Here is a 26,090-nt window from a genome sequence, read left to right as displayed (position 1 = left end):
AGCAAATCTTTTGCTGTTTTAATTATAGTTTTTGTATAAAAATAGATTGGCATGAATGTGAAAATAAATAAAACTCAAACAGGGCTCGAACCTGTGACTTGTTGCTGTACGTGTTAGCTTTATTTTTTTCGTTGTTTGATTTGTATTTAAGTAATCTATATTAATATAAAGAGAAAGAGTTGGTTTGTTTCAGCATCCTACGTCAGTGAATTTCAAAGGTTCCACAAACATTCAAGTCACATGCACAAAGAGACCCAGACTCAGGACAAGCATTCGTGGATCACGCAAACGCTTCTCCTATGCGGGATCGAATCAACACGTCCCGTTTAGTGGGATTGGCGTAGCGACTGTCACCACTCAGCTAACTTGGAGGAAGAGGATGTATTTAAAAAGAATTTAGCCTATAGATAGATCACACAATATCCAACTGGTGGGCAAAGGTCTGTACCCATAACAGAAGGATTGATCACCACGCTAGCTCACTGCGGGCGATTTCAGATTCCAACATTTGTAATCCAGGTTCCCTCACGATGTTTTCCTTCACCGTCTGTCAGTGGTGTCTTAGAATAATTTAGAAAGTACATACAACATTAAAAGTTCAAATTACTTGCATAGGGATCAAACCTGAAACATCACGTAGATAAATCCGAAACAAATAAATGTAAAGGGTTTTCTTATCGCCGCCACGGAACCCCAAAAGTCGGCTCTTTGATATTGTGCGTCTGTCACTTTGATCACCAGTTTATATAAGTCCCTGTATATAGCCCCGCATTGTTCCTATGTAATACGCGTTATATGGACGGAGGGAGGCAGGGCGGGTCAACTTAGACTGGTCGGTTGTAAACTCATTATTATGAGATCTAGGGTTGGCAGTACGTGTTATTTTAGTATTTTTAAATTTATTGTTTTTATATTTCTATAGGTTTATAATTTTGATGAGATTCTAAAGTTATTCTGATAAATTTTTTTGGTTGGAAAGAATGTTTAACGTAGATATTCTTATTTAATTATTTATTACTAGCTAATTAAGCAAACATTGTTTTGCCATACAAATGAGTAATAGAGAATTAAAAAATGGAGATATACAAAATTCATGTGGTTCAATTCTCAGACCAAAAATTTTATAAGAATCGGTCGAGCCGTTTCGTAGGATTTCAATTATTTACACTGTGACACGGAGTTTTTATATATTAGATTATAAGAATTACAGAGTGCTATGCTGTGGTGGAATTCGTTGCGCCATTTCTTCTTAACATCCAAAGCACTCAGGAAGCGGTGCTATTTGCAAAAAAAAACTAATGTAAATAAATGTATTTTGGTTTTTCATTTTGAATCATTTTATTTCTCAGGATTGCTTGCGTAGGTATTATTATTATTTGTCCAAAAATATAGTTCATGAATATCTAAAATTGGTGTGTAAATTTACAAAAGTGAATATTTTTTAATAATTTGTGGAATTCGAAAATAATCACAGTCAATTCAATATTTTTCAACGAAAAGAAACAAGATCACATTAAAATATTCAAATCTCATAAAAAAGAGACATTTTTAAGCGTGCCAACCCTACGGAATAAAGTTGGAAACATGTCCTTCCCAATATTTTTGAGATAATCGACTTTTTTCCACAAATTGAGTTGAAAAAAGTTGAAAAAGTTTTTTCGTTTCAACTTTAAAATTATGGATCCTATGAATATATATTAAAATGACTTATATAATTCGAAAATGATTAATTAAAAACACTAGACGTGTTCGTAATAGCCAGCTGAAAACTGCGACTTGGCCTGCTTTTTAACCCCCGACGAAAATAGGGTTTTTATAAGATTGAAGTGTCGGTGTGTCTGTGGCGTCACAGCTACCGAACGGATTGAGCGTTTCAATTTTATTTGTTTTGTATTAAAGGTGAATTATGCAAAGCAAATTTCAGCGATGTATCACTCAAATGCTCTTTGGGGGAGGCCTACGTTCAGCAATGGACGGCGATAGCTGAGATGATTACTCAAAATTAAATCTATCAATTTTATATATTAACCGACTGCAAAAAAAGAGGTTTTCAATTCAATTGCTATATTCTTTTTAATTACAACAACTAAAACAGCTGCTCCTTAAAAAAACATTAACCAAAAGCGGTTTTTCTGTGAAACTTTCGTTCCTTTATTTTTTCTAAAGAACACATTATGCGGTATTGTTTCTATCCCCTTGAGGTCTGCTTGCCCCCTAACAGCGCGCCGTGATGGCGGGCAGAACAAACCATTAGCTACATGATACAGCAAAACTTTTGTCGCTCAGATATATATCCAAATTTACGATTCGTATCGAAAATTGCACTTTTTGGAATCAATTTTTGAAAAAAAAAGTATTGAGTTTTTAAGATAAAGATGTATTTATTTGTACAAACATGTGTTAAATCTATATCTTTACTAATCTATACTCTATATTAGTTAATATATAAAGCTGAAGAGTTTGTTTGTTTGAAAGCGCTTATCTCAGGAACAACTGGTTCAAATTGAAAAATTATTTTTGTGTTGAATAGACCATTCATCGAGTAAGGTTTTAGGCTATATATCAACACGCTGCGACTAATAGGAGTGAAGAATAAGTCATAACTTATATCTTCTAACCACGCAGACGAAGTCGCGGGCAACAGCTAGTAAAATATAAATGTAAATTTGGATGAAAAAAATTATGGAATGTCAAAGATATCCCTTAAGTCAATATATAATGTTTAATATTATTAAATGTTTTAAATACTTTGGTTAAATACTAAGATTTGCTGATAATTATTAAATTAACTGTTTCTTAATAAAATAGTTACTAAACTTATTATAAACGCGAAAGTTTTTAAGTATATGGATGTTTGTTACTCTTTCACGCAAAAACCACTGAACGGATTTAAACGAATCTTCGTACACAGATAGTTTATAACCAGGATTAACATATAGGATAGTTTTTATTCCGATTTTATGTTCCCGTGGTATCGTTTTCGATTTTTAGCAACAGCTAGTACAGATATATTTTATTTTAATTTCAACGTTACTTTTTAATTCAAAAATTTTGGAAATTATAGAAAAGTTCCAGTTATAATAAATAAATGCGGACAACATCACATACATTGTTCTGAACCCAAAGTAAGTTGCTAAAGCACTTGTGTTATGGAATTCAGATACAACGAAGGTACCACAAACACTCAGACCCGGGACAATGTAGAATGGTGAATTTTTACATTGACCCGACCGGGTATCGAACCCGGGACCTCAGAGCTAGCGACACCTTGAAACCGGTGCGTACGCCACTCGACCACGGAGGTCGTCGAAGTTATAATATTCTATACTTCATTCACAATCTATACTTCATTTATTATAGCATTAGACAGAAACTAAAAAGGGTTCTTTTTAAGGCACACTTTGCAACAAAAATACAACAAACATTTTAAAGTTGTGATTTACGCCGAATTTATTACACATCTATATATATATATCCGTTCGTACAAATCACTGTAATTATTTCAATACTTAACCTTATGAAATTAAGTGACTTTCATTTAAATATATTAATTCAGCCATATTGAAGTTCCAGTGTCAATGCTAAAAACCTAAAAGAAGCAGCGATGCACAACACCCGGAACGTTTTTCCCTTCAGTATAATCCTACCAAATCTAAGAGGTTACCTAATCCTTTCATAAGTTGTGACAGAAGGGATTTTCTCATTTTGTCGGTTTATGTCATTTGAAGTTATAATGTGTCATTCACTTGTGAATACTGCATCCTGTTCGTTGTTATTGCCAAGTTTTCGTGATTTTGTTGTTATTTTTTACTGTTAAGTTATTGTTTTCTTATCGTTACTAGTGTTGTTATTGGGTTGTTGTTTTGTTTTATAATTTAACATAGAAATAAAATGTTTAGCACTCCTGCTTCTACGAGCCTCTTTTTTCTAATGTTATAATAAATGAAGTTTACACGTATAGAAATACATACATTTACACATTTTCAATTCCTGACCTCCCCCGTTTCAAAGCCCTCACCCTATATAAATTAAGTTTCTCATATTCAACCCCTATATACTGTAGGGGTGTAACCTACCCTATACTCGAGGGTTCACCCCAAAATAGAGGCAATCTATGGAAACAGGATATATTATTACACAATGTGTAAGAGATAGTTCGAAAATAACGCATGCGTAAAATAAAAATATTTTTGAAAGAAAATTGACTGAAATATTTTTTTAAACAATAGATTGTTTATATATTTTTTTAAGATTTGTGGCGTTAAATATGTATGAGGTTTGTATGATAACGTTTTGAATGAGTTGTATCATTAAAATAAATCATCCCTACTTATATTATAAATGCGAAAGTAACTCTGTCTGTCTGTTACGCTTTCACGTCTAAACCACTTAACTGATTTTAATGAAATTTGAGAAAGAACATGGGATAGTTTTTATCCCGGACATTTGAAGAGTTCTCGTGGAAACGCGATATAACCGACCTCGACGCGGGCGAAGCCGCGGGCGAATAGCTAGTATACATATAAATGTGAAAGTAAGTCTGTTTGTTAAGCTTTCACGCGAAAACTACTCAACCGATCTTCATGAAACTCTGTACATATGTCCTCCTGGTTCCAAGCCACCTTCTGGTAATGGATTAATTAATCCTGGGGGGTCAAGGATACAATTATCCCGGCATTCCCACGGAAACATGAACCATCGCGCGCTGCAAACTGAAGCCCACGCGGACGGAGTCGCGGGCCTCAGATAGTCTTATCTATACTAATATATAAAGCCGAAGAGTTTGTTTGTTTCTAATCTTAGGAACTACTGGTTCAAACTGATTTTTTTTTTGTGTTGAATAGATCATTCATCGAGGAAGGCTTTAGGCTATATACAATCACGCTGCGACTAATAGGAGCGAATGGAAAATGTAGAAAAAAACAGGGCAGGTATAAATCATAACTTATAACTTCTAACCACGCGGACGAAGTCGCGGGCAACAGCTAGTCATTAATAATTCTCACGATAGTTACTATAAAAAATATAATTATAACTAATTCTTACCTGTTTCAGTGTCAACGGTATAGGAGAGTCCAGCCCAGGGGTCGTCCTGCGAATAATATGTCATTATTAATACTTTACAGTACCTGTTCTTACATTTTTAATTACTCAATGACTAAATAACTACCTAAAACTACTTCTACGACTGTCAATGTAGGAATAACAGACGGGACCCACACTTAAACGTGCCTTACTAAACACGGAGGGACTCGTTATGACATAGGTTGATTTGACTGCACGTATAGCAGTGGTTGAGTTCACCACGCTAAACCTAGATGCGACGTGTTGCTTCGATCCCCGCGTAGTACAAGAATTATTAATTACAACACGATACCCCTTGGTTAGACTGGTTGTCAGACTTTCCAGCTACTGACTACCTGTAACGACTGTCAAAGATGTTGAAATTTCATCACAATTTAACGTGCCGTACATACATAATATAGATAAATTACACCCAGACACCCAGGATTTTATCGCGATTTAATTTTAGATTTTAGTTCCCGACGTTTCGACACCTTTGCAGGTATCATGGTCACGGGCAGAACCGCGATAAAATGCTTAAAAGTAGTTTTATTTCAATGTCTAATATTCTCGTAAATCTAAGAAACCACTAGTTATTGTGTTCATCACACGACCAATTTTATCCTAAGTGAGGATCGAACTCAAGAGCTCCGGTATAGCAGTCAGGGTCACTAGCCACTAGACCAACAAGCCAGCCAATAGGTCTTACCTCCTTTATCTCAGGGTCCAGAAGCGATGCCTTCACCTTCTCAATCTCCGCTTTCTCGACATTGCATTTCACGATCTTCTCTTCTGCCAACTTCAACTCCTTGTCAATCTCGTCTCCAAGCACCTTCGTGGCCGTCGGACCCTCCTGGTAGGTTATAAGAAGGATGGTATTACAAATCGTGAGGTATTTCAGTAAAAGTTTTTGAAAAGAGATTTTTATCTTTTTTAGAATGTAAGCATTTAGATTTTTGAAAATATTTGTCTTTTTAGGATATATCATCAGTTTTATATGTCTTTTTTGTTGGTGTCGACATTTTCTATCTGACTACCCTGAGAAGAAATGTCGAAGCAAACTCAGATCTCAGTATTTCTTTATCCTTCTTTTAAAAATAAATTGTACTGTAGCGGTATTTAACTATTAAATTAGTAAAATCAGCCGAATTAAGAACTTCAGTTTTGAAAATGGTCGAAAAATTTTCAATATTTCATACATTACCTACATCCAATTTTTTCTTTCCTAGCGCGCTGTTTTTCTTAATCCTTACAAAACTTCAGCTAAAATCTCGACTTTTGTATTGCAATAAATAAAAATATACATAAAATAGGCTATAATATAGACTTACCGGCTGCACAGGATCCTCCAAAGAGAACCCCATGTCCACATCTTGCTTCCACAGCACCTCGATCAGGTCCATGTCCTGGGGACAAGAGAAAAAAACATTCATTAATATAAAAAAAAATCTAACGGCCAACGTTTTTAAATGTCAAATTTTGACAGTTATGATAGTTGTAAATTGCATTGCCATCGGGTTTGAAGCTACCCTGAAAATTTCAGCCTGCTAGCTTATCGGGAAGTGCCTCAAAATTGATTTGCAAAAATCCAACCAGAACGACAAACATAAAAACAAAGGTTTAGTCTAAGAATGACTGATTCGCGAAATGACTACATGGTCTATAATTGACTAATTCTTGAAATGTACAATTCTTTAAATGACTGATTCTACAAATGACTGATTCTATAAAAGACCGATTCTTTTAAAGACCGATTCTATAAATGACCGATTCTTCAAATGACTGATTTTTCAATTCTATGAATGTGTGTGAATATCGTAAATAAAATGCTATGTAAGGGTTTGCAAATCATATATGGCTCTATTTCTGAAATATATATATATATGCATAATGCAAAAAGACAACAGGAAATAATGGATGTAAGTAAATTATATGAATATGATAAATATAATATTTTTTAATTGTTTTTTTTTTCGATACAATAAATATTATAATATTGCCTATGTTACAAGATGACACGGAACGTTGTTGGGTCAAGCGACGATGAAAAATAATGAGGGTATACTTAAAAAAATTTGAGAGTTTTATTTACCAACCGATTTTTTATTGTGTTTCGAGTTTGTGTTTGTGTTTACAATGGAGGACCCTGATTTTATTATAGAAAAGAATCAAAAAGGGTTTGATACTATTTTATACAATGGATACCGATATAACAAGATCAAAAGACGAAACAACGATGGAAGTACTTTTTGGCGCTGTGTAAACAGAAAGGAGTGCAGTGCATCAATTAGAGTGGACTCACATGTGACTACAATTCAACGTTCTTCCAAGCATAAATGCCAGCCTGATTATGATAAAAATGAAATATTGGTAAAAATAAACAAATTGAAAAAAGATGTTTGCCAGGATTTGTCACCGATAAAACCGATGTTTGAGAAGCATTTTAATAGGGATATATCCGCTGCCGGACCAAGCACAGTTCATCCAACATTTAGTAACAAAAAAGATAGTCTTTATAATATCAGAAAAAAGTATTTGCAAAGCGAAAAATTGAGTTTTAATACACTGGATAGCGTGTTTGTGCCTGAAGGTTTACGCAAAAACTTCCTTGTTACGGAAGATGGTACTACTGACAAAATATTGGTGTTTATGACAACACTAGCGAAAAAAATGTTTCGTAAATCACGGCAACATTTTGGTGATGGAACATTTAAATGCGTACCACGGCCATTTTATCAATTATTTAGTATTCACATAGACCAAAATTCGGATAGATACACAACTAACGTGATTCCCGTTTTATATGCATTACTACCAAATAAGTCGCAATCCACTTATATCAGATTGTTTGAAATAATAAAAAGTTATGGAATCCAATTAAAAAAATTTAAATGCGACTACGAAGTTGCTGTGATGAATGCAGTGAAGGCAGTTTATCCGCAGTGTGTGGTCAGTGGGTGCTATTTTCACTACCAGAAGGCCGTATGGAAAAAAGCAAAAGACTTGAATGTTACAACGTGTGAAGTGAAGAAAGGCAAATTGTACGTATGGCCAACCTTTTACCTTTGTTACCAGCTGCTAATATTCCAGAGGGTCGCCAAATAATTTTGTCAAAAATAGAAGCGGTCCCTTCAATGCATCAGTTTGGGAATTATTTCGAGAAACAATGGCACAGAATAAGTCCGTCCATCTTGAGTTGTGCAGACCAGCGTCATCGCACCACTAACACATTAGAAGGCTATCATCACAGATTAAATGTATTGATACCGAAAAAACCAAGTCTCTTTTACTTTATACAAAAGTTGAAGCAAGAAGCCAAATACTGTGATATAAGGTTAAGGGATACTCTTTTCCAGGTTTCACGAAAAAATCGCCGAAACCGTTATATTTTGTTTGATAAAAAGTACAAAAAAGTATTAAAAAAAATTAAAAATGGAGAAACATCAGTAGAGTCTTTTTTTTAAAAAATGATTTATATTCAACTACATATTCCTAAGTGATTTTTATTTCTTATTTTTTATAATTGTTGATTTTTTGATAATTGATTTTATGACTTTTTGATAACTGTTGATTTTTTTTAAATAAAAAGAATAAATATTTACTTTTGGGCTAATTTGTTATAATGTCACATTATAACCACATATTTGACTTTTGATTGGACTTTATGATAACTGTTGATTTTTTGAAAAGAAACTGAATAAATGTTTACTTTTGCGCTACGAAATGTAGTACGTGCCACGTACTACATTCATACAAGTTATTTTTTTAAACTAGTTGAAATATATGATTTGCAAACCCTTACATAGCATTTTATTTACGATATTCACACACATTCATAGAATTGAAAAATCAGTCATTTGAAGAATCGGTCATTTATAGAATCGGTCTTTAAAAGAATCGGTCTTTTATAGAATCAGTCATTTGTAGAATCAGTCATTTAAAGAATTGTACATTTCAAGAATTAGTCAATTATAGACCATGTAGTCATTTCGCGAATCAGTCATTCTTAGACTAAACCAAAACAAACAGGAAAGGGAGTTTAAGAAAACATGGGAATAAATAAAAATCATCCCAGCTTTTTACCAACTACGTTGTGGTCGGTTTCCAGTCTAACCGGACGCAGCGAAGTACGAGTGTTTAACAAGGAGTGACTGCCTATCTGACCTCCTCAACCTAGTTACCTGGGCAACAGTTAGTTAGACTGGTTGTCAGACTTTCAAGCTTCTGACTACATGTAACGACTGTCTTAGATGTATGTATAAACGCCGGGACCCACAGTTTAACGTGTCTTCCGAAACACGGAGGAATTTGTTCCGTGCAGAGGCGCGTAACAAAAGCGTCAAGCATAGCTTAACCTGTGATTATAGCTTAGCTTAATATAAATTAATAATTCAATGATTATCATATCAGCTTCAGAGAAAGGCGCAAAAATCTTATTTGTTTTTTGATGTCTTTGTTTTATGAACGGCTTTTAATGCGAAGTTACGGCTAACCCAAGGTGGAATATAAAACATTTGCAAAGTCATTTTGTACTATTCTTGTAATTTATGTTACGATTAAACCTGGATGAAAACTGATTTCAAAGGTAAAGTATTGACAATAGATTTAACGGCCGCGTAAAATAACACGAAAGCAAGAAAACCGCAATCGAATAAGAGAAAAACTTTTTATTTTCGAATACTTATTAAATCATCTTTAAAAGGCAGCCATTTTTAATTACATCTATAAAAATCGTAATCGCAAAGTCACAATAAAAAGAAAGTACATCATTACAAGCAAAAATACACTTTAATTCAAAGATACAAGACTTAAAATCAATTGAATAACATGAACTAGAAATTTGAATTTAGTATTCGAATAAATTAATTTTTACATTCCATTTTGAAACATCACATATCCCTTGTTAATTTTATGGGAAAAACGACTTTACGTGTGTGATATAAGATTTATTTCTCGTTGTTATATATTCTCCCGCTCAATTGGTTGCAGGGGTTCACAGCGGGATTGAATTCATCAATGTCGGTGGGTTTTTAATTACTTTTTTGTTGTGTTTATATGCGTTTTATGTGCGATGGAGATGTGTTATGTATTAAATGTATATGAAATAGGATACATTAGGTTATGGTATCCGTATGTAGGTATATAAATTATGAAGTGAGAACTTTTTCTTAATTTTTTTGTAACAACGTAATATCAACACAATATCAATGTACAATGTCCTATAGTAACTTTAAACAGCAGAAAACAAAATATTTGAATATTGATTCTTCCAAGCCAAACGCAGCAACTGGTAAATAGTGCGACATCCAGCGATACTATTCGACATTATTGAAATCAGCGCCACCTAGCGCAATATATTGATACCATCTATATTACCGCCATCTAGCGGGTGATTAGAAACTTTAGCTGACCGCCATCTATTTGAGTACTCGAGAACTAGTACACGAGGTGATGTATTTCTTCAAGATGGAACCGCTATTCGACGCTAGATGGCGCTCATGACATCAAAAACTGTAATGTTGGTCAATGAATACTTCATAGTTTATTTGTTATCAAGTAACATGAGTTAACCTACAGTTAAAGATATTCGCAATGCACATAATTATCAAATATAAATTTATGAGGATTCTTAATAGCTCCTTGCTGAAGTAAATTAATATATGAATATATTCACTGACGAAACACATTGTTTCAAAAATAAATACATGCAAAAGTATAAGTAAAGACGGTAATGAGCAATAAAACAAAAAGTCGCAAGAGAGTTCCTAAAATTGGTACAAGAAAATCTCAACAGATGGCGCTGTCACAAGTTATCTCAATCTTCTAGAAACGTTTGATTTGAGGAAAAAAGTTTTAGTTTTTAACAAGGTCACCAGCGGTCAAGGCAAGGCAAGGTTAGGATGAATGCGCCAAAATAGATCTTACTCCCGCACTGCGTAACGAATTGAGATGTAACAAGACTTTACATGCGTATACACGATAGAAAAAAAAAAAAAAATTTTTCACTCGCGACTTTTCGCGCGTGGTTGTCAGATTTTGACAGTAAAAATGGCGAATTTATGGTTTTAACTTATTGCATTACTCACTTATCAAGATTATTTTACTGAGCTAATTTTGGTCAACAATTTTGTTAACGTTTAATATGTAACAAATTAATTTTGTAACATTTCTTTGCATATTATTTACAAGCATTTTCTATAATACTCGTATTGAGATAGTCAACCAATCTTAGTGACTGTTCAAGTAAGTCACAACAAACTATTTGACAACTTTTATTTCATGTTGATCTGAAATATAATTGATTAACAGAGTAGTAATTCCATTTCGCTACTATTCGGCATCGCGATTTTTCAGAGTAAAAAAAAAAAAATTTAGTCTGTGGCAACTCCCGGCCAAATGTCACTGGTTTTAGACCTAACCCTAATTTTGTAGGCCCCATTATGCCGGGGTTCAGCCCTTGAGGCTGGGCAGGGTGGGTAATTATATTTCAGATCAACATTCATAAAATTACAATTGGATTTCACTTAGGTAAGTTCATCCAATCTTCAATTAGGCAGTATTTTACAATTCGGCCTATATTTAGAAAGCGTAGGTCATTTATAATAAGCCGGAGACAAACAGTCAATTGCATAATGTTTCACCATATTTTGACATTACGAGCTTCTCTTGTTTTTGAGTCAAACTTGTCATATTTGTAGTTTTAACTCTTTGACTTGACATACTTAATCAAATGAAAAAAATCGACAGATTTATTTTTAAAAAGCAATGTTTTTTTTTTGTTCTTTGAGGATGTGTCGTTAAAACAAGGCTCAAAGAAAAATCGTATCGTTTCGAATCAAAAACAGCTATCGGAACATACAAGACTTGGTAGAAATTTTTTATAAAACCTTTTTGATTCCACTCAAGCTATAAAAAATAAATGAAAAAATGAATCTCATCATAAAATATATTAAAATCCGTAAAACAGTACCTAAAAGTGGTAGATTTCGCCATTTTTGTAAAAGAAAAACATCTGCTATAAAGGACTTTTTTTCTACCTCAAAAGTAACGCTATTGATTCGTAAAGTCAAGGTTTTGAAACTAGGTCGTTATCGTTACCAGATGTCATATCGAACACAAGCATTTCAATCAAATTACATTTATAATGGTAACCAATAATATTAAAAGTAAAAAACCTGACTTATGTCAAATGGAATTTATTTTTGAGGTTATAATAATCCTCTTTTTTTATTTTTCAGGCGTAACCTTATAATACAATTTGTTTAAAACTAAAATATAAATGTGTTATTTAACTAATGCATTTTAACTATATTTTATTTCGTGAAATGTCTTAAATCTTTTTGTATTGTAATGTTTTGGATTGCTATGCAACTATTAATGAGATGACAAAAACAAGCTCGTTTATTTTCCATTTACGGGCGCCATTTTGAATCTTACAGTCCATGCCACTATGGCTAGCATAGTAGCTTATTTTTGTTTATTAATCTACTTGACGAACATTAAATAATTATACTTTAAAAAAAAAAATCACTTTTATTAAAAATGATAGTCTTTTAACTACAGTTTGAGAATCTACGCCTAAAATCAACTTTTTAAATACAAAACTTGTATGTTGACAATGTATATAATGTCAAAATGCGTTTAGTATCACCAAAGCGTGCGTGCATACAACTTGGCAAATCATTAGCTGATGATAGCCGCAATATATTTTAATAGTGTTTGTTTACAAATAAACAATTTCACACACGTGCAAAATGGCACGATACTAAATCTTATTTATTCAATTCAATTCTTTATTGCATCCAATAATTTTATAAACGTGGTCATTTATTACGTAATTTCAAAAATTGACTTTGGCATAACTTAAGTATGACGTAAGTTCAAAAATGGACACGCCATCGAGATCTATCTTCGGCTGTTCGCATTCAGCTCCTGCCAGCTTACTCAGAGACTTGGACAGTCACTTGCAAAAAAACTATAAAGGAAATCAAATGTTTTTGGAAATGTATCCGGTAAACATTTTTTTTTTATTAAAATTCTAATTGGGCCAATAAAATAGAATAACTAAACATAATTTAACAAAAACACCATATTTTAAAAGTTTCCTTTATCATAAAATTGTGTTTAATTTTATTATATTTTTTATAAAAACGAAAATTTCAACACACCGTATTCACCATTCAAAAAATTCGCAGACATTTTAACATAGGCGCAATAACGCAATCAATAAACGTTATAACCTTTTGGGGGTCCGTTTGTTCACCTTTGGGGGTCTAGACCCTTAGCAGACGAGGAAACAAAGGGACAGGGCAATAACCATTAGGGGATAGGACATGTCTGGAGGACGATTTGAACTCAAAAGAAGGTTATTGAACGTTTAACAGTCAATATTATTTTTAACGAGCCCAGTGAGATTTCTTAATCATTTTTTGGTCACGCTAAAAGGAGTGTTATAAGTTTGACGTGTCTGTCCGTCTATGTGTGGCAATATAGCTCTCGAAATTGTAGGGGTGTTAGAAGCTTCACGTGTTTGTTTGTGTATGTCATTATAGCATCCGAACGGATTTAGCGATTTTAATTTAGTTAGTTTTGTATTATGTGCGAGTGTTCTAAAAAATGTTTGATAGTAATCTGTAGTGTCATTCAAAATTCATTTTGGAGGGTGTAAGTTTTTATCATAGATGGTTTATTTAATTAATTAATAGCAAAGTTAATTTGAATTGAACAAACTTAGATCAGGGTCCTGATTCTGCTATTATACAATGGCCGAGGAATGAATAGCAATAGGGATGAATACTGGGTATAAAAAGAATAAATCTCATTAGTCATTCAGTTAGATAATTGAAAACTATGAGACACGTATTTTTTCATTTTTCAGAAAAACTAGAATTGACAAAGACTAACTGCTTTAAAGTTTAGGAGAGGGGCCTTGTGACGTAACGATATGGTGAAATTTATACTCAATCGTGACGTCACGCGTAAGTTTCATTCAGTGTAATATGGTCAATTTATGTTTGCGGGACAAATTAAAAATACGTATCCATTATTATACAAAAAACTACAAGACCGACACTGCAAGAAAAAATTGTCATCATCCCTATTGAATAAAATTTGAAATTATTCCTATTCTCTTAAGCATTTCGCCAATACAATAATTGGAACTTAATTGTATTGACCTTGAGTGTACCGTTCCGTACTCAATTTCCAATTATTGTGTTGAAAAATGTTTAAGAGATAACGAAAATTGTAATTTTAAGCCAAATTTAATTCATTCATCGGCCATTTTAAATAGCAGAATTGGGGCCCAGGCATTTGTGCATATGACGACTGGCTATACAACGAGAAATAACTGTCACTTGCTCCAATAAAAATTCCATCAAGTTTGTCCAAGTAGTTTTCATTTTAAGTCGTTTGTAAGTTATTGTTCTGAAAAAGAAGCATTATTATTAAAACCTATCTACTGTCATTTCATAATCTATATCTATACTAATATATAAACCTGAAGAGTTTGTTTGTTTGTTTATTTGTTTGTTTGAACGCGCTAATCTCAGGAACTACTGGTCCAAATTGAAAAATTCTTTTTGTGTTGAGTAGACAATTAATCGAGGAAGGCTTTAGGCTATAAACCATCACGCTGCGACTAATAGGAGCGAAGATACAATGGAAAATGTGGTACAAAACAGGGCAGATATAAATCATAACTTATATCTTCTACCCACGGGGACGAAGTCGCGGGCAACAGCTAGTTTCATAATAATTTCTAATCGATAATAATCAACAATGTAACCATCATTTATAAATAGATAAACACGTGTACAATGTAAATCACTCTCGTTTTCAATACACACGAATCTGCTACGTAATTGGCTTTCATCCAAATAAGTCCAGCCGTTTATGAGTATTTGCAACACATGCCCGTGCTTGAATAAACATGAAACATGACCTATACTGCGTAGAAACCAATTTTATGACAACAATTTTTGTTTGTAGACTAGCTATTGCCCGCGGTCCCGCCTGTTACAATTCGAAAATGATCCCACGGGAACATGAAATCGGGATAAAAACTATCCTATGTATCAATCCTGGTTATAAACTATGTGTGTACCAAGTATCGTCTAAATCCGTTCAGTTGTTTTTGCGTGAAAGAGGAACAAACATACATACATACAAACTTTCGCGTTTATAATATTAGTGGGATTTTTAGGGTTGCGTACAGGGTTGATATGGAACCCTATTGCTAAAGTTCCGTTGTCTGTCTGTATGTTTTGTTATTTAAAAAAGACTTCAGAATTAGATTATTTTTTAACGTTCCTGTATTTAGACTTTGTAATAGATTAATTCGAATTTCCTTAATAAATAAAACATTCACATATTTTAACTCTACAAACTAACGGTGAATATCACCATTTTATCTTGAAGAACTAGAAATATACATTTAGATAGTTACAGGCTGGTGTTATTAACAGCTTCGGTAATGGCGCCCTACCGTGGGGCAGCTCATAAGCGTGATACACTTTTACATGAGGCCTAACAAGTATCTAATATTAAAAAACTAGATAAAAATCAAAATTAAAAACTTAACTATAACGTATGAATATTAATATAAGACGTAAAACCCGTGTATTACTAGCGTTAGTAGAGGTTATTAAACCCCAAAGGTGAATAGACTTTCACGGCGAATTTTCGGTTAACGCAAAACTTGAATTTTAACAAAAAGCACTTGACTTGGATGAAATACTTTAACTCTGTACCATTATTTGAATATATGATCATAATCAACAAAGGTTTCAAAATATACAAGACGAAAATATAAAATTTAAGTGACAGTTTATAAATGTAAAAATTAATAGGATATTTAGATTCGACAGTTAGACTCGAGTTTCTTGCCGGTTCTCCTCCATAAGAATGACACTTTGGAACCGTGCAACTAGAGTCAGTAATGTAACGTTTTAAAAGTGCCAGAGAAACGGCCTATTTGAAATAAAAACTTTTTGATTTTTTGATATTTTTTTGAGACTTATTTTCTTTAGTCAATTTGTGCGGAATACTGTCTTTCCAGAAAGCCAGTTTGTCACGATGGCTAGACTAAAATAGGTAAGATTTTTTGAAGAATAGTGGTTGTCTATGCATAACAATTTAGATTAATTAAAATTACAGTTTAAAATACTGAAAGACGCCCCTAGCCCAGCAGTGGGACAGTTAAGGGATATTTTAAGTAATTCTTGAGCAAAATAAAATAGGCCGAATAGTTAAAAAAGAGACAAATCTTATACATTCATTAAAATCATAAATGAACATGAAAGTTCATTGACTCGTAAGATAATTTAATTTCTTTTACCGCGTTATCTAAATTCACATAATATAAAATAATCGTTTGCCACTTAAAGTGACCTTGGAATCAAGTGTCAGTTCATTACCCTCTTAGATAAATACCTGACTTAATGTTTTCGCAAGTTTAATAATATATAAAAAGCTATGATTATTTAAACAAACATTGAAATGATAGCCCAGTGGTTAGACCGTTGGACTGCCAAGACACAGGTCGTGGGTTCGAATCCCGACTCGAAGCAATATCTTTTTGAATTAATTTGCAGGTACATTTTTAAGTAATTTTCACTAGCTAAGAAACGGTGAAATAAAACATCGTGTGGAAGACACACCTGAGAATGTTTCAAGTGTGTGTTGCGTCACGTCAGAGGACTACGGGCGGGGTACACTCTGACACCAGGGGGTACATCAACTGTATGATAAGAAGAAATTAATCGTGTTCTTAATTATTGGTCAAAATTTTTAAGGTCATTGTCAAATTTCAGGCCAAGTTATGATATGTACTTCGAAGATTGACTGTGGCCTGTTGGCGTAGTGGTTAGTGACCCTGACTAATGAAGGTCGTGGGTTCGATTCCCAGCTACCTACATTTTTGTGAAGAGCCTATTGCACTTCTTGTTTGTTTTTCTGAATGATATATAACTATTTCTGTTTTTTTGAAAATAATAGTATGTTTTTCAGTCGTCTAGTAATCATAATACAAGCTTTGCTTAATTTGACACTAGATGGCGTTGTTTGAAAGTCTTAGCTGAAACCGGTTAGACTGGAAGCCGACCCCAACATAGTTGGGGAAAGGCTAGGATGATGATGACATACATACTTTTAGTAGTCGTAATAATAACAAATAAGAATGGATTAATTAATATGTGACTTTCAATACAATGAAATGCTAATAATGTTTTCAATTAAAATTCATCGCAATACGTTTTGTTTGACCAACCAACACTGTTCAATAGCTATTTACAGAACTTTCGTTTATAGAGTTCCGCAGCCAATAGCTAAATACGCTTCTGTCACTTGCCACCAGGCTATAGCCTGGTGGCAAGTGATCTCTCATGACCAGTAGAAGCTAGGCAGATGGATTTTGACAAATCGTGAAAGTGATTTTGAAAGGTTACACACAAAGGTACAGACGTTTGGAAAGGTCGTAAATTTGATGGGATGTGACCATTTGAAAATTTGATTTTCTTTTGCTTTTTTCAACTGTTTCGAATCTGCAATTTCGCAAGACCGAATTACATTTGATTAGTTTGTTAAAAGCTTCCAAAAACGGGACTTGGAGTCCATGTTTTGAAAGTGACTTTCAAAAGTTTCAAAATGAACCTTATCCCAATCCTTTAGGACACAATTTCACATAACAGAATTTGATTTAGAGGTTATATTTGACACTCACAAAAAAACAAACAACGTATTTACGTAAATGCGTAAACGCATTAAAATTCAAAGAAGCAAGTCCCACTGTAAACGAAATTACCATACTATTTACGGTATTAACGATTAAACAAAATTTATTTAAAATACAAATATTACGAAAAGACGCCATTTGTAAAAAAAAATATTATGACTATCATCTCTAATGACATAACTGGCATTCATCATCATACCATTGCCTTTAAACTTAAAAAATCGTTACGTCAAAATTGCATTTTGAATTCTGACGTAACTGTCAAATTTATTGTTTTTATTATTTCGCAGCGATGAAAATGCACGGGTTTTTCCGTTCAAAAATTACAGCAACTGATCAAAATTTGTATGAAGAAATCAGGAAGTTAATTTGCACTTAAATTTATCCGCAAAACTTTGTGCATACGTTTGTTACTTCTTTAGCTTGAACAGCTAGACTGAATTTAAAAATATTTGATAAGGAGATAGCTACAAACATTGATAAACACATGCGCTACTAATACCGAAAAAATATATAACTAAAAAACTGCAGGAGAAACCGCGAGCCAACATGCGTGCTGGTCACCTCTTGAGGTAGGACGGGGGAGGAAGACAAAAACAATCTATGACGTCACATGTTGTTAATGGCACCCTGCTCCCCCTTCACCCCTCACCACAGAAGGTTTCCAGGTTGCAGACTATACTATAATAGTAAATACGACAAAAAATACTACGGAAGTTAGTCTCACCTCTTGCGTCAGCTCATCACCAGTGTGATGCCCCTCATCAGGCTCCAGTTTCACGTCAGGACCCTCACTTGACACATCCATATCACTGACACCACTGGAGCTAGCTGTGAAACTAGTGCTAGCTCTTTCCCTCTTCACGTTCAAAACCAGTTCCTCTTCAAACATGGGAGCCAGCTCATACACGCCATCCAAAGGAGTATTCTCCATAAGGTACTGTTCTAAATTCTCCTGCTGTTTAACATCCAGATATTCTAGATCATTCTTCAGATCTTTCGAGTCTCCTTCACCGTACTCTTTCAAATCAGCCATGTTCTGCTGGTAAACTGAGCTCTCCTCAACATCTTTTTCGCTCTTCATATTGAAATACGGCATAAAATCGATAGCGTTATCGCTGTAGAGATCATCATCCTCTTTTTTGATCTGCATTTCGAGATCGTCCTCTTTTTTAATCTGCATCTCTGAAGGTTGGACTAGAAGTTCGTTAACATCGAAAGACCTTGAAGCTATTTCGGCGAAGATGTCTTCATGGGTATGGTTGTTTAGGAAGTCTTGGGATAGTGTGACAACAGCATCAGGTCTTTCCTCGCTGTTCTGTGATTCCTCCTCATCTGTCACTTTGACCTCTTGTGCGACGTTGTCGTCGGCTGACACGGCGTCCTGCCCATCATTTTCGGCGACTGTCGCGGTCGCGAGCGCGGGCGCCACTGTGTCAGTGGCCACGTTATTCACTAAATATGTATGAAGTATCGGGGCCCTGCGATTCCATATCCGTTCATTATATTCTAAATCCGAATTACCATACCGTCCAAGGGAGTTTAATTCTTCGAATAGCTGTCTTTCGTAGTTTATTAGGATGTTGTCCAGAGATTTTGGGTGGACGAACCTTGGTCGGATTAACGTCCTGGCTTCTTGCTCTAAGGACCAATCTGATCCGTTTGAGATGTGGAGTCCAGCGATCATTTGCTGTGTCTCCCGCTCCAAATAATCGTTTGGGTCCACTTTGAGAAGACTTAAAACCAATGCTAAACGCAAAAGTTCATCCCCGTACAATTTTTTTAAAGAAATCATTGTTATATTTTAAATTGAGCACTTTGAGATCAAGTATTGAAAGTTTTTAAACACTAACGCTAAGTTCTTTTGTCATTTATAAACTCCGCAGACTTCTTCCGGCGTTTTTCTGACATTTTGACAGGTGTCACTTGCTAGCAACGTTCTTTAGTAAACTGGCCATCTTTATTACACACATGATCACTCCTTATTAATATTTTTTAAGTTTTTACACTGGCTAAAAGCCAGAAAACACAATAGTCTCTAAATTCACTAAAACCCCTGAAAATTGTTAAAGCACTTTACTGCAACAGTCTTGGATAAAATACTTTTTGGTGCAAAAAAATTATGCCAATTATATTCCGTCTGAAGTCAAATTAAAAGTAATAAATGTGTTTCTATTTTTGAAATGCTAATGACAGCTGACTGCTGAACTCTTTTGTTTTGTTACGTTGGTAGTATTGTGTGGTTTTTGTTGTTTCGTTGGCAGTGTTGTCCTCTTTACGTAGGCAATGACTTATAACCAAAGTACATACAGTTATTGATACCAGTACTAAATTAAGATTATATTCCACTTTTTAACGATCTCTACGTAGTAACAAGAATCGTTCCATTGCAAAGACAATTCACACAAAGAAATCAATATATTTTTCTTTTGAGTATCATTATAACTGCTGACGATAAACGTATGAAGTACAAGGTTGCTTTTAACAGGTTTTTGACCCTTAAAAACAAAAGTTTCAAGTAATTACTTCTTAACCCTATTTAGAGTGCTAAGCAATCATTTATAATTTTTAACTACTTGGAAATTGGTAGAGGATTTGAGGGAGACCTTTGCCCAACAGTGGATAAGTGGCTAGATAAAAAAAATATCCGAATTAATTAGTATTTGTAAGTTATACCCAAATTAGGTGGCGGAAAAATGGATAGACTTCAGATAGAAATAGACCATACATAAAAGAGAATTCTTGTACTAAAACATCGATCGCTAAACAAAATAACACAATTAAATTACTAGGTACTTATTGAAATCGTTTGTTATTATTCAAAAAACCTTCCATTTCTTCCAACAATCCCTACCCCCAACTACCTTCTACCAATTTCAAAAAAACAACAAATTCCTCTCGCTATCGTCATTAGCCTAGCCTTTTACCAACTATGTTGGGGTCGGCTACCAGTTCTCTCATACTCTCACAATCGTCATTCAAAATATAACCGAAGACAAAAGTACTTGCACAACCCATTTCGCCGATTTGACATCTGACATCTAACTGTCAAAATGAAGCTACGTGAACCCGCGCACACGCCGACGTTTACCGTTCGATAGTCAATTTGAAATTCAAATTATTGAACTGTATTCTTCATGGAACGCACTAGAACGTCCATAGACTATTTGTTATCGTGATATCTAAGTTTTTTTAGCTTATCTATCGGTTCATATCGATTTTGTTTGGTTAAACATAATATTTTGTACTGTTGTTGTGTTAATAACTTTATGTTGGTGTGCTAAGGTCGATTTTTTTTTATTTTTGTTTTATTTGGACTTTTAAGTAATTTGACTTAGCTACTTAATAGATAGTTTAATAAATTAAGGTCCATTTTATTATATTCGCTTAATTTGGACTTTTCAGTAGTTTGCCTTAATAGAGATAGTTTATTAAATTAAAGTTATTCAATATTAATAACGCAACGTATTTTTTGGACTGTTAATTGTATTAAGTTTTTTTTTAAACAGCTTTATTAATAAATTGCAATTAATTTTTTGGCCAATGTTAAACTCCGTTTGTCTCTTGGAGAACTCAGGAAGCGGTGAAGGGTGGGCGAATCAGAGTACCGTCCAATGTAATTTGACATTCAAAAAGTGCTACTTAGTAGCCTAATTTGAATACATTTTCGATTTGAATAACAGTAATTGTTGCTAAGTATTCTTACGCTACTGTACACATCAAAATCGGTATAGACATTCAGTAGTTATAGAAGGTAGAATCTACATCACGAAAAACAATAACATGTCAGTGGAATGATGCAATTTTCTAATTTTGACGATAAAAGGATTGCTTTTTAATTAACTAATATTTTCCTTCACCACAATCACTTTGATCCAATTTTAAGACTAAAAACTACAACAAAATACAAAGGGATCGAACAGCAACGGTTATATTAAAACGCCTATGTATTAGTCACTGAGCTAATTGCGTCAACTCGTAAAACTGTTTAGTGAGTCAATTCAGATCCTAATAAGAACAGGTTTAGATCTAGTCTTAATATCTAGTTTTAACATCTGTTAGAAACAGCTGATTCAAACGATCGAACAAGTTTGTCTGAAGCACGTTTGACATTGATGCAACTGGTTTGAAAGGTATGTTTCTCATGTTTTATTATTTAAAGTATTTAAGAAAAATTACTAACGAAATTTATAATAAAAAAAATATATATCGCGGTGTTTACAAATATTCAAGTCACATGCACAAACGCTTATCATACGCGGGGATCGAACCTGCGACACTTCGCGCACAGCGGGTTTGGCGTGATAAACCACTCGGCTATCCGTGCAGTCAATTGATAACTTAAACATATTTGAGAGTGAAGCCAGCATTTTGCTGCCTGATGAATGAGAGAAGGTTTCAAACAAAGTGGCACCGTATACCTACAAATGCGTTACGAAACTGTCTACACACTTTACACTCCCATGAGAAGCTACTTGAAAAAAATAATTCTGAAGTTAATCACCTACGACATACATACGGAAGCTGAGATGGAAACCATTAAACTAATAGACATCCAACTAGTTATTAATTGTATTGTATTATTATAATATTAATCTATAGGTACTAATATATAAAGCTGAAGAGTTTGTTTGTTTGAACGCGCTAATCTCAGGAACTAATGGTTCAAATTGAAAAAATCTTTTTGTGTTCAATAGATCATTCATCGAGGAAGGTTTTAGGCTATAAACCATCACGCTGCGACTAATAGGAGCGAAGATACAATGAAAATGTGGGAAAAAAACAGGGCAGATATAAATCATAACTTATATCTTCTAACCACGCGGTCGAAGTCGCGGGCAACAGCTAGTATATAATATATCCCGGGACAACTCACACACGGTTATCTGATCCCAAGCTAAGCAGACAAGCTAAACATAATCCAATTATATTTTAAATACAGTTTCTGTAAATAAAATAAACGGATGCCCAAAAAAATTAACACTTTCTTCTACAGAAATTTTCAGTAGCTAGTCTAAATTTGTTCGTAGAGTCCAAAGGTTATTTTCCGAAAAACACTGCTTTTGAAAAAGATTATGCTTCAAAGCACAAAAATTATATTTCAAATATAAATAGCAGTTGTTTTATCATCTTGCAAACGTAGATAATGAACCGACAAAACATATGTAAACCAATATGTCGCTTTAAAAGGTGTAATCAATAACGTATTCAAACTCTTTGCATCGATTAACCTAACGGCTCAACAATTAATCAATCAAAAACACACCTTATATCCTCATATAAACGACTCAAAATCGTCTGCGAACCAATTAAATAATAAAATCTTACGAAAGCAGAATTTAGTTAAAGTTAATTGACCTCTTTGTATGAATTGTTCAGTAAAAGTAGTTTCAAATTAAGAAAGCGTTAAATTATTTTGAATTCATTTAAAGTTTAATCCCCTAATTATTGTTATAATGAGGGTATTTCGAAAAAATAACGAACGGATAAATTCGAATTTGTGATTCGAGTATTTTTTGAATTACGAATAGCATACCGGGATTGTATTTATTAAAAAACGCCACTGAATTTAAATTAGGAAATTCGAATACAACTTTTCATAATTTGAATGACACTGCCGCGAAAACGAATTTATATTCTAAATTGGTTTCAATTTTATAAACAACCAAATTTAGAATGTAACACCACAAATAAAAAACAAAAACACTTGAAAAAAGAAAACTACGAAAACCAATCCAAGAATACACTGTCATAATGCATAATTTCACAATAACACATTAAGAAAAGAAAAAGAAAATTCCTTTGCCTAAAAAACACAACCAACAGTACCAACGTAATAATACAAAAACAAAGAGAGTTCCCCGCGTAATATTTAGACGCGATTCTTTGTTCTATCTTGACAAGCGCGCGGCCCGTTCGGCGCTACGACGCGGACTGAGCTCCCAGCACGACAAATGAATCACAGCAGTCACATTGCTCTTAATTTTTCCCCTGAATTAGTAACTACGTTAAATATACCTTCTTGCACAAATATATTATGCCTTCAAAAAAGTTTGGCTGTATGAGTAATTCCCTTGCTCGTCTCCGAGATGTAATAAAAGTTTGAAATGTCAATATGTTGAAAAGTTTCAATATTTTATTTGTTATTGTTTATTATGGTAATTAATAATAATAACACGAGAATTATATGTTAATGGACTAGAAAATAATTACGTTTCTCATATGTCACACGTGCCAGTGTTGGCATAACAAAGACTTGAGTTGAGTAATACAATATCTATGTTATCACTTTCTTAACAAAGTAATATCGTGCTATCTCTGTCTGTATGTATTTGGGAGAACGAAATAGAATAATAACCTTAAAAATGTGTAATTTTCTAAGATTTTTGGTAATTTTATGTAGAAATATTGATCCGATCAGAACGGGAGTATCATTTGTTTCATAGCCGATAAAAATATACATAGGTATATTATGAAAAATAAAAACCAAAAATATTATCACTGATGTCTGCAGTTCCTAATTGTATCCTTTTTTTAATAGCTAGCAGAAACACTGCCATATCTGTATCTTTTAATAGATTATGTTTAAAATTGATAAAAATCGGCTACAATAATTATAATGCATCTTCCAAATATAAATAAAAAAGAGAAAATCCTAATGCCATTAGTAAAAAAATAACACGACATTAAAATGTAATTCTTTTCCCAACTGATGATTAGATTGAAAGATAAGATTTTTCGTTTTAAATGTCTCCAATCTCGAATCAGAGCGACTCTAGGAATAGTAAACATGTCTCATTTATATTAAACTACTATTAAAATAAAACGGTATGATATTAGCCAAAGCAACTGCGTATCTATTTATCTATTAAGGATTATCTAAATTGCAACACAAACTGCGCAGGATCCGAGTCGGAGTACAGATAAGAAATATTATGACGTTTATTCATTGGGACAGCATTTTTATGCGTAATTGTTGCTACTTACGTTTTTAAAGTTGACTTTTAACTAACCTAACAATTAATTATTTTGTAAAACAGTATCATTATGTGCTTAAAAGTACATATTTTAGGTGGCTTATGATTTTCTAAATTGTATCCAGGTCAAGCAGTTATTACCAAGGTCAGTTTTAAGATGGATAATATTTTTATCGTGGGAGGATTTGGGGGAATGCTTTGCCCAGAAAAATAAATATTTGTGTCTATATTACTCTGTTAAATCAAAATTGTTATAAACGAATAAAAATAAATATATCTATTTATAATCTAACCTCAATAAATATGATTAAAATTCAAAGTCAATGTCTCAGATATGTATTGTTGGAAACGAGTTTATCTAATCTGCATTGTATAAGCTATTTCAATAATAATTTAATATTTTACGATAGTAACGCATAATAATCTTGATATATTGAGTACAAAGACCAATTAATATAAAAAACCACGAATATATTTTCAAAATGCTGACAAAAGCCATTCCTGACCAAAAAAAATAATCGTCGAAAAAAGGCGCCAACAATTTTTCGTATTTTTCATCGCCGCCATGACACCTTGTTAATTCTAAATATAAATTGTGTCTATAATTAAATTAAATTTCCTATTGTTATATATATATTATATGATATTTAAATACAAATTCTCACAATATAAATTACTTATTATTTTTAGCGCCATTTTTATGATCACATGCCATATTATAATAAGCACGTATTGAGTACGTTCACATCAATTGCGTTTCCCAAAATGGCGCGGCCTTAGGGCAACAACTGAGTCAGTGCGCTGTCGCCTTATCGGGAAAATCAGGTTTAATCTATATGATCATTGATACTTTGTGTTTATGTTTACGCCATATTTTTTAGGTATTAGCAGATGTTACTGTTTTGATATATATTTCAGTAAGTAATATATGATAAAATGAAATTTTATACAAAAAAATAACGAGTATTTTTTCGTGTAGTTTTAATCATAAGTAAAAGTATTCTGCCATTGAAATTTATTTCGCTAGAGAGACGAGCCAAATTATTCGCTTATAGGTTATTATCACAAAAACAAACAATCTACAAAAAATGACCAAAAATCATAAAATTTTCTTTCACAGCGCAAAGGACGTAACGCAAACAGCCAAAAATAGGAAAGAGTATGCATCGAACTCTCTGCTTTTGTTTCTCGGAACGTCTTTGAAATGACAGAAAGGCCATTTGCCCGCCATGGATGCAAGCCAAAACATAACCAGTATAAGCTGATCTATGAACAGAAGCAACAACAAAGGACTGCAAGGTCAAGGTTAATGGTAA

General features: G+C 33.4%; 1 protein-coding gene across 7 annotated transcripts in view; it reads right to left on the bottom strand.

The window, feature by feature from the left end:
* LOC113509041 (segmentation protein cap'n'collar-like) overlaps positions 1-26,090 on the bottom strand; it is a 155,392-nt gene that overhangs the window by 79,860 nt on the left and 49,442 nt on the right. For 3 of the 7 annotated variants that reach the window (XM_026892300.1, XM_026892299.1, XM_026892303.1), the window contains exons 2-5: positions 18,525-19,853; positions 6,396-6,470; positions 5,774-5,917; positions 5,047-5,092 (exon numbers count right to left, since the gene is read on the bottom strand). In XM_026892300.1, coding sequence (XP_026748101.1) covers positions 5,047-5,092; positions 5,774-5,917; positions 6,396-6,470; positions 18,525-19,592 — 1,333 coding nt within the window. In that variant the 5' untranslated portion in view covers positions 19,593-19,853. Of the gene's footprint in view, positions 1-5,046; positions 5,093-5,773; positions 5,918-6,395; positions 6,471-18,524; positions 19,854-23,626; positions 23,883-26,090 lie in introns of those variants that run through there. The other 4 variants (XM_026892304.1, XM_026892306.1, XM_026892301.1 and 1 more) reach the window with 3 other exon arrangements.

This window comes from Trichoplusia ni, chromosome 3, assembly GCF_003590095.1.
Source record: "Trichoplusia ni isolate ovarian cell line Hi5 chromosome 3, tn1, whole genome shotgun sequence".
Taxonomy (NCBI): Eukaryota; Metazoa; Arthropoda; class Insecta; order Lepidoptera; family Noctuidae; genus Trichoplusia; species Trichoplusia ni.
The sequence above is the reverse complement of the archived record's forward strand: the minus strand, read 5'-3'. Positions and strand labels throughout refer to the sequence as shown.